Source organism: Euprymna scolopes, unplaced genomic scaffold (genome assembly GCF_053919585.1).
Source record: "Euprymna scolopes isolate OS-2025 unplaced genomic scaffold, ASM5391958v1 sca6, whole genome shotgun sequence".
Taxonomy (NCBI): domain Eukaryota; kingdom Metazoa; phylum Mollusca; class Cephalopoda; order Sepiida; family Sepiolidae; genus Euprymna; species Euprymna scolopes.
In genome coordinates, this window is record NW_027633657.1 from 408096 (window position 1) to 428599 (window position 20504).

Genomic DNA, 20504 nt, shown 5'->3' on the forward strand with positions numbered 1-20504 from the left:
GCCTACACTGAACTATTATGTTGCTATTAAATTGCTTTCTTTTAATATTTTTCAAAATCTTTTCTGCCTACACTTAACTATTATGTTGCTATTAAATTGCTTTCTTTTAATATTTTTCAAAATCTTCTCTGCCTACACTGAACTATTATGTTGCTATTAAATTGCTTTCTTTTAATATTTTTCAAAATCTTTTCTGCCTACACTTAACTATTATGTTGCTATTAAATTGCTTTCTTTTAATATTTTTCAAAATCTTTTCTGCCTACACTTAACTATTATGTTGCTATTAAATTGCTTTCTTTTAATATTTTTCAAAATCTTTTCTGCCTACACTTAACTATTATGTTGCTATTAAATTGCTTTCTTTTAATATTTTTCAAAATCTTTTCTGTCTACACTTAACTATTATGTTGCTATTAAATCGCTTTCTTTTAATATTTTTCAAAATCTTTTCTGCCTACACTTAACTATTATGTCGCTATTAAATTGCTTTCTTTTAATATTTTTTAAAATCTTTTCTGCCTACACTTAACTATTATGTTGCTATTAAATTGCTTTCTTTTAATATTTTTCAAAATCTTTTCTGACTACACTTAACTATTATGTCGCTTTTAAATTGCTTTCTTTTAATATTTTTCAAAATCTTTTCTGCCTACACTGAACTATTATGTCGCTATTAAATTATTTTCTTTTAATATTTTTCAAAATCTTTTCTGCCTACACTTAACTATTATGTCGCTATTAAATTGCTTTCTTTTAATATTTTTCAAAATCTTTTCTGCCTACACTTAACTATTATGTTGCTATTAAATTGCTTTCTTTTAATATTTTTCAAAATCTTTTCTGTCTACACTTAACTATTATGTTGCTATTAAATTGCTTTCTTTTAATATTTTTCAAAATCTTTTCTGCCTACACTTAACTATTATGTCGCTATTAAATTGCTTTCTTTTAATATTTTTCAGAGAGGTATTGTTCTCGACTCTAGTATTAAGGCGAGATTGTACTTGCTCAGAATGACACAAGGGCTGTTCTAAGGAAAATGATTATTTGTCTGATGGCGGTGAAGCCCCCCCTTTGGTTTCTAAATTTAATTTATTTTTGGATGATAAAGGATTGATTCGCTCACGAGGTAGAATTGGTAAATCTACTTATTTTTCTGATGCAGTCCTTCATCCTATTCTGCTTCCCAAGTCTTGTCATGTTACAAGTTTGATAATCATGGATTGTCATTTGAAGTGTAAGCATCTGGGAATTGCTGCTACGCTTAGCAAATTCAGAATGTTGGGATTTTGGATACCCAAAGCTAGACAAGCTATTAAAACGGTGATATCTTGTTGTGTCATTTGCAAAAAATATAACACTCTTTCCTTTAGATATCCCAAGGTTACAAATTTTCCTAAGCATCGGGTTAATTTAGTTAAGCCGTTCTTGCACACCGGGATCGATTTTACTGGCCATTTGTGGGTGCATGAAGGTGATGAAACTAAAAAGATGTATATTTTAATCTTCACCTGCTTTAGTGTGCGAGCTATACACTTGGAACTGTTGCCTGATATGACCACTCAGTCTGTGGCTTTGGCATTTTTGAGATTTTTCAATTTTTATGGGGTCCCTTCTCACATTTATTCGGATAATGCAAAGTCCTTTGTGGCGGGTTGTGACCTTGTTAAACAGGTTTATTTGTCTGACGAATTTAGAGGGACAGTGGATGCCCATCTTATCAAACACCAAACGATACCTTTATATTCTGCTTGGTACGGTGTTGTGTGGGAAAGATTAATTGGAGTTGTAAAAAGTTGTCTTTTCAAGGTTATAGGACGTAGGAAGTTAAGTTATTTTCAACTTTTGACGGTTCTGTCAGATGTGCAGGGATCTGTTAACGATCGGCCCTTGACCTATCGTTGCTCTGATGATTCTGGCTGTGAGGTGATTACTCCTAATGCCTTTGTGCATCCCTTCCATAAAAACTCTGTGTTTTTGTCCTTAGAATAGGATTGTTTCCAGGATAAACCCCCTAGTAAAGAAGATCTTATTGAGAGTCTGGGATGTAGGGATGAATTCTTGAATCGTTTTAAAAGACTATGGTATGAACAATATCTCTTGGGTCTCAGGGAGTTGTCGCAGGATCTTTACCAATCTGATTTTGAAAATATGATTAAGCTGGGTGATGTCGTTTTGATAAAAAACCCTATGAAGACTCGTCCTTATTGGTCCTTGGGAAGGGTGGTTAATCTAACGTCTGGGTCGGATAGCTTAGTTCGGTCAGCTTTAATCAGAAGGAGTGATGGCAGCACTCAGGAACATTCCTTAAGGAACTTGTGTCCTTTAGAACTTTCCATAACCCACTCTCACCAAGCTTCTAACGATGGAGAGGGCAATTCTCTGAGCTCGGGGACTAGTCGGGACAGAGAAAACTTTCAGTCTAGGCCTGCAAGGTCTGTTAAATCTTTAAATGAAAGAAATCCAGAATACGTTTGGTATTAGATTGTTGTTTGAGGATTTTTTCTTTTTGTCTTTTTTCTTTTTAGGGAGGGTGTGGAAATTATCTTCCACCATCTTTCTTTCCTTTTTCTTTCCTTCTTTTTGCTGCTCTGTTCTTCCTTCCTTTCTTATTAACCCCTTTCCTACCCCCTTTCCCTAGCTTCCCCCTTTTTTATGTCACCTGACTCCCTTATGTCCGTTGATTGGATGAGACGTTTTCGTGCTAAATTGTCGCACGTGTGTGATATTTTTGAGTTAAGTGAACAGTTGTTAACAAGGCTTCGAGGAGACCAGAACGGTCTAAGGTATTCCCTGTCGGTCTCGGATAAAAAGTTTTCTAAGACACTTGAAAACTAAAATAATTATCGATAAAAGGGGACGCCTGGAATTTACTAAGGCGTTGAACAACTCTGTCTTGACGAGACATCAAAGTCGTTGAAAAGAAGAACCTAGTTTTCTAAGACACTTGAAAACTAATACTATTATCGAGAAAAGATAATAGAAGTTTTGAACAGAAGAACCTAGTTTTCTAAGACACTTGAAAACTAATACTATTATCGAGAAAAGATAATAGAACTTTTGAACAGAAAATTCGCCGCAGGGAAGTTTTCGAAGATACCTGAAAACACCAAAATATTCAGCCTCAAGAAATTTCTACCTTGCTGAAAGGACTACGAAAAACGAATTTCCAGGAAAAAGAAACAAAAGGGAACTTTTAAACAACACAAACTCAAAAAATAAAACCCACAAGAAACGAACTTTCTAAATGTTCCATTCGTGAAAGGGCACCCAGAAGCTTCCAGTAAGTGCTCCCCTCCTTTTTTCCCTCCTTCTTCCTCCCTTTCTATCTCTCTTTCCTTCTATTTCCCTTCACTCTCTCCCCCGTTTTGGTTACTACTACAAGGACTCTTGTAAGCCAGATGGACATTTTTGGCAGCTCATAGAGGTCACTACTTTTTCTTTAGATATCTTTGTTAATAAATTCTATTTCTCCTATTTTTCTCTTTTTGTTTGTAATTTTTTTCCGTCAGTTTCAGAGTTAGTAGTAACGATTAATTGTTTAAGAATTAACTTCCACGGGAAAGGTGGATAATAAAATTTCTTCAAATACATTGTATGGCAGAAACTCATAATACGGAATTATTTTCAAATCTCACCAAGTGTAAGGTATACTTTTTTATATTGCAAAATTCAATTGACAAGGATATTTCAGAGAATACATTGTCTGGCAGAAACTCATAATACGGAATTATTTTCAAATCTCACCAAGTGTAAGGTATACTTTTTTATATTGCAAAATTCGGTTGAGTGAACATGGCTGGTGATCTAGTAAAATACTGATCATTTGATCGTTTTTTGACGTCTTCCACAGAAAAATCTCAGTCGGTATTTAAGGGTTAAGTCTCCTGACATTATCGTTAAATACATTACGGGAATAAGGAGAGAAGAAATCTTGTTTTATTTTACATACGATCAACTTAGATAAGATTATAGGCTTTAAATAGATTTGGATTTGAATTTATTTTAAAATGCAATTCCAACACGTTCCATTCAATTTGTCTACAAAAGGTTCATTTATGAATTGCAGATATTGATAGGTTTATCCTTATAAAAATTATTGTCATTTGTTGAGAACCCCTATTTCCAGTTCTTACCTTTGCAGACAAAAGCAGTATTATATTTTCTAAAACAATATATTCCATTTTCAAAAATAAATTTTCAACGATTTGTATGTATATATATATATATATATATATATATATATATATATATATACATATATAAATATATATGTATACATATATATACAAATATATATATACATATATATACAAATATATATATAGATACATATGTTGCGTTGTATATTTATGTTGTATCATAAAGGGAATCGTGTGTGAGTGACATGTATTTTCAGAACCTACCTCTGCTTCTTTGATGTTGGACCATCTGGAATTTTCTCGTCCTGGAGGGAGACTGGGTACCTGTTTTTAGATGAAGATTCAATCATTCCAAGACAAGGAATTAGTTCTATAATTAATTTCACTTTTCCCAGATGTCCTGCAGAAGGTGGAAAGTGAAATCGGCCTGTGTGGGTTCTTCTTCTACACACGTTAGCGTTCGCCCCCCCAGTGAAGAGGAGGAGACAACGGGAAGCCGTTCGTTGTCTTCTGAGTCCAAATCAAATCTCCGATTCAGCTAATCTGATCACATGACTCGCACGCAATCCAATCAGTTGATCTTTTACTTCCGGTCAACGTGTCTACACTATAATTCACCTCTCCCCTCTCTCTCACTCTCCATTCTCTAACACATAAATAAATATATATAAATATATATATATAAATATATACATATAAAAAATATATGTAAATATATATATAAATATATATATATGAATATATATATAAATATAAATATTTATATAAATATATATATGCATATAATCATGTGTTGAGATATGATATATGCTTATTATACGTTACTTATTACGGAATACATAAAGACATTCTAGTAGAAGAATGGACAGAACAACATATAGTAGTAAAATTATATTTATATAATTTTTACATTAGTATAGATTAGTTTGGTGCAAAAATAATTTTGTTGACGTTCAGCTTCAAACAGAACATAACTTCGACTTGCTTTTTGGTTGGACAACGACATTTATTTCTTCTTGGTTACAGTTATGGCATTACCCGTCCAATATAGGACGTTCTTCACATCTTTTCCAAGATTAAGAATGTAATTTCGTCTCTGTCACGATCCTTGTCTTTCTTTTTTATACTCTTATTTCTCCCATCATTTACACCCCCGTATCCATGCTTTTTTTTTTACACATATTCGGATTTCGTTCTTGCGTGTGCCGCGGTTGCTCAACTGGTAGAGTACTTGCCTCGCATGCAAAAGATTCGGGTTCGAATGCTGAGTTTGGATGTGTTCAACCGATGAGCCTAAATGAGGGCGAAACTTAAGTCTTGGACTTCTAGTTTTTTGGCTGTCATGTCTCTTGTGACGTTGCTTGATAGTGGAAATAATTGTATCATCTCTCACATTCTGAATATATATATATATATATATATATATATATATATATATATATATATATATATTCCACTGCATCGATGGTTTTTAATTTTCTGCCAAGAGGTTTATATTTAAAAAAATATTAGCCACTGAGATTATTTCCGTGCTGGGAAACTGGTCCATTTTTTTAATTCACCTTCACCCCAAACAAGCCAAATTACGACTTGGACATAAGAGGCTACTAATTTGGACCATGCTTAAGAAAGATAAAGATGTTGGTTTATGTTGCATTTGAACGTCTGCATATCATTCCACTTGGAGACGTTGCATTCTTTTCAAGGTTTGACTGTTATTTTTTTTTTGTATTTGACTTGAAGAATAAGTTTCAACTTCTTTTCTAATACAAACTCGTTTTCCAAAACTAATAAATGCCAGCAAACACATATTTTTCTGATTTGAGAGACGGAAATCTGGAAACAAAGAGTTATAAGCGAATAGATAGAACAGGATATAGAAAAAAAAGATTTGTAATATTTATCGTTCAGAAGTTTAGTTTAGGAATAATAGTGCATTTTTATCCTCGCGCCTGGGACCTAAACCAGGTACTTCTCTGAAGTTACTAATTGGGACCATGCTTAAGAATGACAAGGATGTTGGTTTTCGCTGCATTTGAATTTCTGCATATCAATATAGTTTCGGAAACAAGAAGCAGGAAAAGAATTTCATATTCTAACTTTCCTAGAAAAGAAACTGTAGAAAATTTACTTATATTTAGGTACCGCAACAGTGAAGGTGTTTGACTCTCTTGCTAGGCGAGTTTGTGGGGGATATATACGTCGAGGAAGCACAAGAGCAATGAGTTCATAAAAGCACATTTTATTAACTTACCTGTAAAACAGGCCATGGGGGAGGGGTTGAAGCCTAGTTGAAAATTGGGACCTAATAGATTGGAGACCCATATTTGAACCCTATCCAAGAAGGAGAAGCTGGTGGTAGATGCACCAGCCAAGTTGTTGTAACAATACAACATACATGGGAAAATCCTGGCCTTAAAAGGTACAGAATACTCTTAGGTGTGAGTTTTCAAGCGCAGTAGCTTTTACAATGTCCTCCATATATTTATTCCAGTTCCTACGTCCTGCGTATGTTAAGCCGAGGAAGGAAGAAGTCTAAGGTAGGGTGTTATTTTTCATGGATATCTGTGATTGGAGAAGTTTCTTGTAATTGTTAAAGGAGAGCAGCTTAGTCTTATTAGCATAACATGTCACCATCCATTTACGACCCTCCCCTTAAATGTCTTTGTAATGTTTGTGAAGTAGATTTCTGGAAAATAAAATTTAATAAAAATAAAAAAAATAAAAACTCATGAGATTCAGTAAGGTTTGGGGAGTCGATTTCTGGAAAACAAAATTTAATAAAAATTAAAAAAAATAAAAACTCACGAGATCCAGTTTTTATGCGTTCCTCCTAAAATAACTCGGATGTCGCTCGTTGAACCTCTCACTTAAAAGATTTGACCATTAGTGGGGTAATACCCTAGCAAGATTGTATGCGGCCATGTTTGTGCGAATATAGTTGGGCACATATCTATATGCATAATTATTCATTTCTTTTCCCATTATCTCTAGTAGACTCTAAGGTTATTTAAATATTTAAATAAAGTTTTTCATGTATAATTTGAGTACAAAATAAAAATAAAAAAATTGTTTGTAATGTTAACGGATGAAAAGATTTTTGAAAAATAAAATAAAGAAATTGAGAGCATAATTTTCCTCTCTCCAAATAACCATTTTTATATGTTGTAGTTTTTATGTTTTGTTTTGCTCTCTTGGTTTTATTGATCTCCAGGACCAGAATTTATCTATTCTGGTGGAGTATCTCGCTTTGAGCTATTACTTGGAAAAGGTACATCATCTCTCATAAAAGCTAATGTTGGTTAGCCATAGAAAGGAGATCTTACTGGGGCTGTCAATACTATGTGATTTTTAGTATTTGGTCAGGGTTTACTTGCAAGGTTCTCTCACAAACCCTTGTAAAGAAAAACCTTTGACACCCGAGGATAGTGTCTAGTATCCGTTCAAGTTCATTCCCCAATGTGAGTTCCCATATGTGTCAGTAAATGTGCTTTTCGAGAAAAAGAATATCCACACACTTCACAAGAATGTGGCTTTTCACCAGTGTGAGTTCTCATATGTGCCACTAAATTTGATTTATCAGAACAAGAATATCCGCATACTTCACAAGAATGTGGCTTTTCTCCAGTGTGAGTTCTCATATGGGCCACTAAATTTGATTTTTCAGAAAAAGAATATCCACACACTTCACAAGAATGTGGCTTTTCACCAGTGTGAGTTCTCATATGTCTTACTAACGATGATTTTCGAGAACAAGAAAATCCACACACTTCACAAGAATGTGGCTTTTCCCCAGTGTGTGTTCTCATATGTTGAATTAAATATGATTTTGCAGGGAAAGAATATCCACAGGTTTCACAAGAATGTGGCTTTTCTCCAATGTGAGTTCTTATATGTGCCATTAAATGTGATTTATATGAACAAGAATATCCACACACTTCACAAGAATATGGCTTTTCTCCAGCTTGAATTCTCATATACATGATTATTTATTACATTATTAATCTTGGTTTCTCAGAACTAGAACTAGTGAGAATTCTCATATGACTCACAAGCGATGATTATTAGAACGAAAACACCTACACACTTTGCAATAATATGCCTTTTTTCCGGAGTATGAGTTCTCATATGTCTTACTGTGATTTTTCCCTTTATGGCTGTATTTCCTTACAGTTTGGTCTTCCAGGGATGGCTTCCAAGTATTTCTTTAAGTTTTCACTAGGCCAGTTGCTCTTATTACAAACAGTATAATGTCTATCTCTTTATCATTCTTTAGGTCCTAATACTTGGTCACCTTTTCTCATTCAGTTCTATTAAGGCCATAATCATTTGGGTCGGCAACGTCAATAATGAGCGCAGTTTTTCAGGCTTGTTCCATATCACAATTTCTGGCTTGATGGCCTTATCTTTTGGGAGAGCAACATTGTGAGAGCAAAAATGTTCCAGCAAATTTGAGAAACGCCACCTACTTCGCAAGAATATCTCATTTAGAAAGTGTTATGTCTGCAGGTATATTTCTACTTTACTGCAATTTGTGATTGTCTTGGAACATTAAACACATATTTAAGAAACATAGTGGTGTATGAGTTTTTTACTATTATTCCACTGTATTATTTATTAGTAATATAGGAAATAATTTTATTTTTGTACAGATATCTGTAATCTTCAACAGGAGACAGCAATTTTCTATAGAATAATGTTTAACGAAAATGATGATCCATTGAAATTCAATAAAAGCGTTCAAGCAGGAATATCTGAAAATAAAAAGAAACGAAATTCATTTTTTTGTATCTGCATGAACTAATTTGTATTGTTTGTTTATTGTTGTCAATATTATTGGATTAAACACGCAATACTTGGATTAATTAAATCTATAAAGACATATGAGATTCATTAGAAAACTAATCAGATCTGTTATAAGTTACCACACACCCAGTCGATAGAGGTATTGCTTAAATACAATGTTGAGTGTACACAAGCTCGGGGCAATTGTACTATATATAATGTCAAACTCTTTCTCTCTCTTTTCTTGTCTATCAAACTTTCTCTTTTCGTGAGTTGGTGGGGAGCTCACCTTTATTTCTTCTTTAACGAGGCTCTTATAGACAATTCTTGCAAAAAGTTTATTTATCCTTTTTGTTCAAAGTTTTTCGTTTTGATTATATTTGTGCAGCTAAGGCTTTTGTGTCAGCCTGATGCTCTGACATTTGTACTAGGTTTTGGAGGGAATAGTAAGTTTTCAACTTATTCTCCTAGGGATTCACAGGACAAGAATGTAGATATTTGGGCGGTTTCCTTTCGGATTTTTTCTATTTTGTGTTGGAGTTTTCGTTTTTAGGTTATATGATTTAGTCTTCATGTTTCCTCTTTTACTATCTTGGTGTTGGGTTAAGTGTTTTAACTAAATAAACCATGCTGCCCCGTATGTTGTATGATTTATTATACTGAATGTTGCATTAATGCATTGTGAGGGAATCATTGACTTTTGAAACAAGCATCTTGAAGACGTTATTCATATTAATTTTTACAGTGTAGGCTGATCTTCAACAGTCAGACTTCATACAACTTCTATCCAGGATGGCAGGGTCCAGTGTCACATGTGACAGTTGGACACAATGTCTGCGTATATTTAAATTGTGTTGGTTCTATTGGGAGTGATCTCCTGAGAGATGTCGCATTATTTGATAGAGTGACACGTCGGGTATATTTCTGGTTTGCTTTTGGTAGGTATCTAAGACTCGGACTCGTTGACAGTCTTAGGGAGCTGTGTCAGGTGAGAATCTGTTGTAGTGTCTCCCTGTTGGGTTTGGTAGATCTTGGGTATATGGAGGGGATTTCTGATTGAGCAAATGTTGTTTTTATTCATCTAATGGATTTCTTTTTAGACATATTTACTCCAAAGAAAAGACAGTTTCTAAGAAAATTAGATTTCTGACATGTTAACTTTTCCTTCTCAATCCACTTCTTGTTTTGGCAGTGGTGCTTAAAAATATTTTGCCATTGCTTACAACTGTCTGTGAGTTTTTTATATTTAATTTTTGCGTATTCCATTGACCAAATCAATGTCCATTTTCCTCCCCATTCCACTGGGTTTGGGCAAATTCAGCAGTGATTTGGTAAATCAATCGCTGCTTCACTGCTTCTTGATTGACTCTCACATCTTTTGGGAGATATTTATTTACTTTAGTAAGTTTTTAGTTGCAGTTATTGATGTTTTCTCTTTTGCTAACAATGTACTTTTGATAAGGGGGAATATTTAACTTGAGCCTCAAATATAGTCTTTTCCTCCCCCATTTCTCATAGCTTGAGTATATGAAACAGTGAAGAATAATTTTCTTCTCCCCAATAGACCCCTTTACTTGATTATATTGTCTTTTCGTCTTTTACTCTTTGTTTGGTCTAGCCTGATTCCAAGACTAGGATGGGATCTGTCTGGTAGAGTGTCCAGCTTGGTGTTTTTCCTTGTGGCAACATACCTAAGAGAAGGTGCACCGTCATTTTCCTAAGACCCAGTGTCTAGCCACGCTGAGTCGATCTTTTTACCCTGGCGGACATCCTGCAAGTTTGTTGATTTAGTTTTATTTTTCATTTTCATTTAAATTCGAATTTTTGATCAGGGTTTACATTAATTTTTTAATTTAAAGTATCCTCATACCAAAGTCCCAGCTAAACCCCTGTACAGAGAGATAAAAGACACCCGAGATTGGGATCTAATATGCATTCAATTCTCCCTAGTGTGAGTTCTCAAATGTGTAACGAATGTTGATTTTCGCGAACAAGTATATGCACACACTTCACAAGAATGTGGCTTCTCCCCAGTGTGTGTTCTCATATGTTTCACTAACGCTGACTTTTGAGAACAAGAATATCCACACACTTCACAAGAATGCGGCTTTTCCCCAGTGTGAATTCTCTTATGTGTCACTAATGTTGATTTTTGAGAACAAGAATATCCGCACTCCTCACAAGAATGTGGCTTTTCTCTATTTTTTCATTTTTCTTATCATTTTGTTTAAGCCAGGGATGGGGCATCCTACCAGATGCCAAACATACACCTGCTATTTTAGACACTCCAACCGAGAGATCTTTTTAAGATTCTAACCGTCCCTTTAAGTGCAATTGTTTGAATCTCCTTTGCACTTGGTTTACCTGGTATATTTGTAAGATAGTTTGTAAAATTCTTTTTCATAAGTCCGGTTGCTCCTATAATTACTGGAATGATAGAGATCTTCTTATGGTTCCAGTTTCTTTTCATGTCATACATAAGACCCTGGTATTTAGTAATCTTTTCCCTCTCAGCTCTGTTTAACCCAGCATCATTCGGGACACTAACTTCCACCAAGGTTGCTTCCTTCTCCTTCTTGTCCCATATTACAATGTCGGGTTTTATAGCTCCGTTTTCTAGGTATGTGGCTGTAGGGATTGCATAGTCATAGTGGATGGTATATGACTTGTTTCCGACTGTTCTTTCGGGTATATGTTCCCATGACTTCTTACTGCATTCGATATTTAACTTATTGCAGATCGTCCAGTGGAGATATTTGCATACTTCATTGTGTCGCATTGTATAGTAGCCGTCCCCTAGCAGAACCTTACAGCTAGAAATCAGGTGGCTCACACTCTCTACTTCTGTGTGGCAGAACCTGCATTTGTTGTCTTTGCTGAGACCACTCATTTTTTTAAACGCATTGGTCATCAAGCCTTGATCTTGGGCAGCTATTATATACTTCTCCTGGTCATAGTGGAGCGATCCATCCTTTAGCCAGCTTATAGACCCTTCCTTATCAATATAGTCTTGGTTATATTCGTCCAGAAAATACTTGGCCCGTTGTTGGTTGGCTCATTCTTCAACTTTCTTGTCATGGAAAGCTTTAGTGTATTTCTGGCGACTTTTTCTGGCTATTTCAGTCGCAGGTACATTTTCTGTTTCTGTCTCACTTGTAAGACAGTCTTCCCCAAAATGTTTGGCCAGTTTTGTGATGGATGTTGTTCTACTGGCTCTTGATTCCTGATGTTGGTGTACCATCTTTAGAGTTGGGTTTTTAGAGCTCATCAGATATTGTCCGGTGCTCACAATAGTTGCACGATGTTGATGGTCAATCTCCGAGAGCCCCATACCTCCTTTCAATCTGGGCAGATACATTCTAGACAGACACTGGTTTCTGTATATTACTTTATACATTGTCAGCATTTTACGTGTCTTAGTGTCTAGTCTATTTATGTCTTTTTGTGGCCAGTCGACAATACCAAAACTGTATGTTACCACTGGCATGGCTAGTTGGTTAATGGCAGTTATTTTGTTTCTGGCTGTGAGTTCTGTTTTGCATATCTTCTTGACTCGGCGTATGTACTCACTTCCAATTTTGTTTCTCATCTTGGCATGCTGGATGGTATCATTCTCTTCTATGCCAAGGTATTTGTATCCTTCCTGCCCTTCTAGGTCCTTGATGGTGGTATATTCATCAAGCTGTATATTTTCAGTTTCGATCTTCTTCCCAGATTTGATGGAGCACTTGGCACATTTGTCCAGTCCAAATTTCATGCCAATATCTCTGGAGAAGTTATGTACGACTTGCAAGAGTTCATTTAAGTCGGCATCCGAAGTGGCATACAGCTTGAGGTCATCCATGAAGAGCAGGTGGTTAATTCGTTTGTTTGGGTCTTGTCGGCGGTCCTGGCTTAGATTGTAAGCACATTTGTTTTTGTTTAAAAGTTTGCTTAACGGATCTATTGCCAAGCAGAAGAGTAAAGGGGATAAACTATCTCCTTGGAAGATTCCTCGCCTGATGTTTACGTCCGTGACCCTTATATTTCCTTTTGTGTGGCTTAATGTCATGTTTGTTTGCCACATTTTCATTTGTGTAGCTATGGCCTGTTTGATTATCGGGTGTATCTTATATAGCTCTAGACAGCGTAGAAGCCACCTGTGTGGTACACTGTCATAAGCCTTCTGATAATCAATCCAAGCCATACTTAAATTTCGCTGTCTCTTCCTACAGTCTTCCAAGATAGTTTTATTTGTTAAGAGCTGGTCTTTGGTACCTAGACAGTCCCTCCTACAGCCTGCTTGTTCTTTTTCAAGATATGTGGCGCAGGAGAGGTGTTGGTATATACTGTCCGCAACAAGGCCAGTGAAAAGTTTGTAGGTGGTAGTGAGACAGCAAATGGGCCTGTATTTATTAGGGCGTTGCGTTTCTTTTGTCTTTGCTATGAGGGTTGTATCTCCTCTTAATAGCCATTCTGGTGTGGTTTCTTCACCGCTCAATATTCTGTTGAAACAACTGCTATAATGCCCATGTAATGATGTTAGTTGTTTCAGCCAGAAATTGGGGAGATTGTCTATGTCAGGCTTTTTGTAATTTGAGACGCCATTTAGCTTCGTTTTTATAGTGCCAGCTGTTATGTTTGGCTCCGGCATCTCTGGCTTATTTTCTAGGCTCCTCTGAATGGTATGGATCCATTGAGCCTCTTTGTTATGGGTGATCTCGTTCTCAAAGAGAGGCCTCCAATAATCCTCCAGCTCTTGCATTTTGGGCGGGTTATTCACCGTTATAGTGTCCCTTATTAGGTTACGGTAAAATAACCGAGCATTCTGCTTAAATGTTTTGTTTTCATGCTTTGCCCTATTCTTGCTTTCTCTTTTCTTAATGCGTTTGGAAAGTGCTGGGATTTTTCCTTCTAATTCTCTAGCTACGTTTTGTAGCTGTCCTGCTTTTGTACCATATTTCCTGCTGAGTTTGCCGATGATGTTCTTCAGTCGTCCCTGTACAGCAGGGGCGGCTAGGAATTGTTTAATCTGGGACAATTCCCTTCGGCACAGGTTTAGCTGGTTTTGGATCTTTTGTTTCCAGCGTGGTATTTTGTCTTTTGCCTCTGGTTCCCGTTGTTTTTGGAATGTTGGCATTACTTTCCTTACAATGTAGAGTCCTGATGCATAAGACACCTGATTTAACTCAGTCAGGGTTATGCTATATGGCACTAGTCTCTTGAGAGCAACATTAACCCTTTTTATTGCTACCTTTGTTGTTTTTCGCCAGTGTGAGTTCTCATATGTCTCACTAAAGAATATTTTAGAGGACAAGAATATCCACACACTTCACAAGAATGTGTTTTTTCGCTTTTTTTTTCATTTTTCTTAAACTTTTTCTTCTAGGGGATGGGACATCCAACCAGATGTCTGACATTTACCCCTATTTTAGTGAGTCCAACCAAGAGATCTTTTCAGGATTCTAGCCGTCCCTTTCAGTGCAATCGTTTGTATTTCACTTGCACTTGGTTCACCGGGTATGCTTGCTATGTACTTTTTAAAGTTCTTTTTCATAAGCCCAGCTGCACCTATGATGACTGGTATAATTGAAACGTCTTTTAATTTCCAAGTTCGTTTCATATGATGACTGGTATAATTGAAACGTCTTTTAATTTCCAATTTCGTTTCATTTCGCCAGTGTGAGTTCTCATATGTGCCATTAAATATGATTTTATAGAACAAGCATAGCCACACACTTCACAAGAATGTGGTTTTTCTCCAGTGTGAGTTCTCATATGTGTCACTAAATATGATTTTGTAGAACAAGCATATCCACACACTTCACAAGAATGTGGCCTTTTCCCTTTTTTTTCATTTTTCTTAAACTTTTTCTTCTAGGGGATGGGACATCCAACCAGATGTCTGACATTTACCCCTATTTTAGTGAGTCCAACCAAGAGATCTTTTCAGGATTCTAGCCGTCCCTTTCAGTGCAATCGTTTGTATTTCAATTGAACTTGGTTCACCGGGTATGCTTGCTATGTACATTTTAAAGTTCTTTTTCATAAGCCCAGTTGCTCCTATGATGACTGGTATAATTGAAACGTCTTTTAATTTCCAATTTCGTTTCATATCATACATAAGTCCTTGATACTTTGTTATCTTTTCCCTCTCAACTCTGTTAAGCCCTGTATCATTGGGTACACTGACCTCTATTACGGTCGCTTTTTTGTTTGCTCTGTCCCAAATCACTTTATCTGGTTTAACAGCTGCACTTTCAAGATATGTAGCAGTAGGGATTATGTAGTCATAGTGAATAGTGTAGTTGTCATTCCCAACTGTTCGTTCGGGTATATGTTCCCAGGAGTTTTTACTACACTGAATGTTGAGTTTCTTACATATCTTCCAGTGAAGGTATTTGCAAACTCCGTTATGGCGATCTGTATAATAACCATCTCTGAGTAGAACTTTGCAACTAGAAATCAGGTGGCCCACACTCTCAACCTCAGTGCTACAGAACCTGCATTTATTATTGTTTGCTTAGACCACACATCTTTTTGAAGGCGTTTGTGATGAGGCCCTGGTCTTGTGCAGCCAATATCAACCTCTCTTGGTCGTAATGGAGGGATCCTCTTTTGAGCCAGTCCAGGGAACCATCCCTATCAATATATTCTTGGGATAGTTCAGTCGGTAGGTATTTTGCCCGTTTATGGTTGGTCCATTCTTCTGTTTTAACACTATGGAACTGGCTAGTGTATTTTTTCCGACTTTTCTGGGCTATGTCAGTGGCAGGCTTGTTTGGGTTCTCAGTATCATTTGTAAGGCAATCTTTTCCAAAATGAGTGGCAAGTTGTGTTATAGATGTTGTGCTACTTGCTCGATTCTGATAATGGTCTTTAATTTTCATAAGCTTGGGGTTACAGGAACTTATTATGTACTGACCTATGCTGACGATTGTGGCTCTGTGTTGATGATTTACTTCCGAGAGTCCCATACCTCCTTCTCGCCTGGGTAGGTACAAACAAGGCATGCACTGATTTCGATAAATAACTCGGTACAAGTTTAGCATTTTCCTTGTCTTTGTGTCAAGCCAATTTATGTCTTTCTGAGGCCAGTCAATAATGCCAAAACTATATGTTAGTACTGGCATGGCAAGTTCGTTAATTGCCGTAATTTTGTTCTTGTTTGTGATTTCAGTTTTGCAGATTTTTCTTACCCGGCGTAAATATTCTTGGCTTAGTTTCTCTCTCATCTTTGAATGCTGGATTAACTCATTTTCATCAATGCCGAGGTATTTGTATGTTTCCTGTTCATCCAGTTCTCTGATTACACTATTTTCATCATGCTGTATATTTTCAGTAGATATCTTCTTGCCAGCTTTCAGAGTACACATAGCACACTTATCCAATCCGAGCTTCATTTTGATGTCATTAGAAAAAGTGTGGACAATTTTCAGTAGATTATCTAAATCCTTATCCGAGCTAGCATAAAGCTTAAGATCATCCATGAAAAATAAATGGTTTATTAACTTGGAGGATTCTCTTTGGCGGCTGTAGCTTAGATTATAAGCACCTTGGTAGTTCTTTAGAAGCTTACTTAGAGGATCAATTGACAGGCAAAATAGTAGCGGAGATAAACTGTCTCCTTGGAAGATACCTTTTTTTATTCTTATATTTGGGATGGATATCCTTCCCCCGTTATGGTTTAAGGTAATGGATGTTTGACACTCCTTCATTTGGGCAGCTAAAATTTCTCATATGGTCGGGTGGATTTTATATAATTCAAGGCATTTTAGTATCCACGAATGGGGTACACTATCAAATGCTTTCTGATAATCTATCCATGCCATATTTAGATTTCTTTTTCTTTTCCTGCAATCTTCCAGAATGGTCTTATTAATGAGCAATTGATCTTTGGTGCCCAAGCAGTTTTTCTTACATCCTGTTTGTTCCTCCTCAAGATAATCACCGGATGAAAGATGGTCATATATGCTGTCAGCTATAAATCCATTATTTTCCCCAGTGTGGGTTCTCATATGTTTAACTAAGTCTGATTTTTTTAGAACAAGAATACCCACAAACTTCACAAGAATGTGGCCTTTTCCCAGTATCCCTTTTCATATCTCTCATTAAAGATGATTTTTCAGAACAGGAATATCCACAGACTTTATAAGAACGTACCTTTTCCCATTATATTTTCTCATATGTCTTACTAGATATATTTCGGAACAGGAATATCCACACTCTTTACAATATGAGTTCTCATTTATATAACCAAGTATGATTTTCGAAAGCAAGAATATCCACAAACTTTAAAAAATATTACCTTCAAGATGTGTGATGTTTTCACCGATATTTAACAAAATCTATGAAATAGTAATGTCCAGTATATTAAATCGTCCACAGATGTCGCTGTAGTCTCCCAAACAAGGTAATTTATGTTTAAAGAAGATGGTATTTCATTAAAATTCAATGATTGCATTAAATCAGGAATATCTGAAAAAAAATGAATGAAATTCAATATTTTTAGTATCAACATTAACATAGGAATATTATTCTGAATTGAATTACAACTTCCAGATTCATTTTATCTAAAAAGTCATATGAGACAAATTTCCTTGTAGTTTAGTTGAAATTATATCTTGGGTTCTTTATGATTTACATTGTGATAAGAGAAACCTATATATATATATATATATATATATATATATATATATATATATATATATATATATATATATATATATATAGTGCTACAAGTGTATATATAATAAATAAACGACAAAAATCTATATTCGTATTTCATCACGTTGACCATCTTACAATTCATTTCTTGAGAGTATTTGTTTTGTAGTGCAAAATCATTCATTTTGTTATTATATCAATTAATGAATTTAAGTTCAAAATTGCGTAATATATGTTGATAAGAAGGTAATTTCAGCTTCTTTTCTAATTTTTCGATGTTGTAATCATGTTTAAATGCATTTTCTTTTGGTGCATGGATAGTTGCTACTTGTTCTGATGAGTTAAGTGCAAAATAGTTTAATTTATTGATATAATAATTAAATGAATGATTTTGTGTAATAAAACAGATACTACCAAGAATTGTGTCAATGGAATTAAAGCAATAAATTGTAAGCTGGTCAACACCATGAAATTTAGATTCATTTATTTATTATATGTTCTGTAATTACATTACAATTAAGGATTTGCATATAAAAAGGTGGAATTTCCACAGACATACAGAAGTTCAAGTGTAATATGAGCATACATCTTGCTGCTCAACTTTCTGCATAGTATCCCTACAACCTATGTCCCCATAGTAGCTCCTTACAGCAAAGAGGCACTGATTTGGATTGAAAATGGAATAAAAAATATTTTTACAATTAAAACTAGGTTAAAAAAACTCCTGAACGAGCTCATGATATCAACAGATGCATTTGACTCAGGAACTACAAAAAAAACACATCATAACGGTGGTTTAAGAAATTTTGTGGCAGCGACAAGAGTCTCGAAGTTGGTGAGCAAAGTGATCAGCCATAGGCTGTTGACAATGCTGATAAAGAACCTTAGTCAGAGTCAATCCATGCACAACCTTTCGAGAAATTGCTTTTGAATTAGACATAACGATTAGGGCAATTTCCAATCATTTGAGATAGAGTGGAAAAACACAAAAAAAGATAAATAGTTGCCTCACAAATTGATTAACAGTAAAGAAAACGCCATTATAACGTGTCATCTTTCTTCTTTTACGCAACAAGAACGTTCCGTTTCTCGGCTATGTGGCAACATGCAATGAAAAGTGGCTTCTTTGCTAAAACTTGTGACCCTCAGCTCAGTGGTTAGACGCCGATGAAGCTCCATGACATTTCCCAAAGCCATATTTGCACCAAAATAAGGTCATGCTAATTGTTGGGTCTGCGGCCAGTTTATCCATTAATTTTTTTTAATGCTGGCAAAACCATTATGATGGATAACTACTGTCAACAAATCGATAAAATCCATAAAAAGATTCGACAACTCCGATCATTCGTCAACAGAAAAAGCCAAATTCTCTTCCATGAAAACGCCTGAACATACGTTTCTTAACCGATCTTGATGAGGTTGAATGAATGAGACTCTGAAACTTTGCCTCATCTACCATACTATCCTGGCCTTTCACCTACCAACTACCACTATTTCAAGCCTTTTGATAACGTTCTGCATTAGAAATGCTTCAAAAACTTGAGCGATATCAAAAACACCCTCAGCGGTTTGATGAACCACAACAACACCGTTGTACACTCATCCCATGTCTTGGTTAAACATGGAATTCCATTCATTCGTCAACCTCCCTACTCTCGGGACATGTTTGTTTGCAACTTCTAGTTGTTTCCTTAATTGAAGACGCCACTGAAATGATCCTGTTTTGAGAGTAGAGAATAGATAATGTGGAACATGATGGCGGAGATAAACACTATTCCAAAATAAAACTTTCAGGGGTGTTTTCAGCAGGGGAATGGATGGTGGACTAAGTGTGTGCAAGCACAAGGGACTTTGAAAGAATTAGGATTCAACCCCAATCAGGTATGTGAAATATTTTTTCTGCCCTAAGGCTGGATACTTTTTAAACAGGCCTCGTATGTATCTATAAGCTGAAAATGGTAAATGAAAAATCTAGCGACTAAATGATTCAATCTTTTCTAGTCATTTCGAAGGGAGGATTTGAAACGGTAAGATGATTAGGAACATCAGAATGAATGGAGCTCTGAAACTTTGCCTCGTCTGCCATACTCTCCTGACCCTTCACTTACCGACTACCACTATTTCACGCATTTTGATAACTTTCTGCATTAGAAATGCTTCAAAAACTTGAGCGATATCAAAAACACGCTCAGCGGTTTGATGGCCACCAGAACCACAACACCCTTGTACACTCATCCCATTTGATCTAACATTTCTTGGGTAAACATGGAATTCCATTCATTCGCCAACCTCCATACTCCCCAGACATGTCTATTTCCCAAAGCCAGATCTGCACCAAAATAAGATCGTGCCAATTGTTGGGTCTGCGGCCAGTCTTATCCATTAATTTTTTTTAATGCTGGAAAAATCATTACGGTGGATAAGTACTGTCAACAAATTGATAAAATCCATAAAAAAAATTCGACAACAACCGATCATCCATCAACAGAAAAAGCCCAATTCTCTTCCATGAAAACGCATGAACATACGTTTCTTAACCTATCTTGAAGAGGTTGAATGAATGAGACTCTGAAACTTTGCCTCATCAAAAACTTTGCCTCATCAAAAACACTCTCAACAGTTTGATGAACCACAATAACACCCTTGTACACTCATCCCATTTATTGGTTAAACATGGAATTCCATTCATTCGTCAACCTCCCTACTCTCGAGACATGTCTGTTTGCAACTTCTAGTTGTTTCCTTAATTGAACACGCCACTGAACTGATCCTGTTTTGAGAATAGAGAAGAGATAATGTGGAACGTGATGGTGGAAATGAACACCATTCCAAAATAAGAATTTCAGAAATGTTTTCAGCAGTGTACTGGACGGTGGATTAAGTGTGTGCAAGCACAAGGGGCCTACTTTGAAGGGATTAGGATCCAAC

At 35.8% G+C, this 20504-nt stretch overlaps 1 protein-coding gene across 1 annotated transcript; it reads left to right on the forward strand.

Annotated features, from left to right (window-relative positions):
- Window positions 1-1221: 1221 nt before the first annotated feature.
- Window positions 1222-1995, forward strand: LOC145275119 (uncharacterized). The gene has a single exon (XM_080127611.1). It carries the CDS (start codon window positions 1222-1224, stop codon window positions 1993-1995), a length of 774 nt encoding a protein of 257 aa, XP_079983737.1.
- The last annotated feature ends 18509 nt before the right edge of the window (window positions 1996-20504 follow it).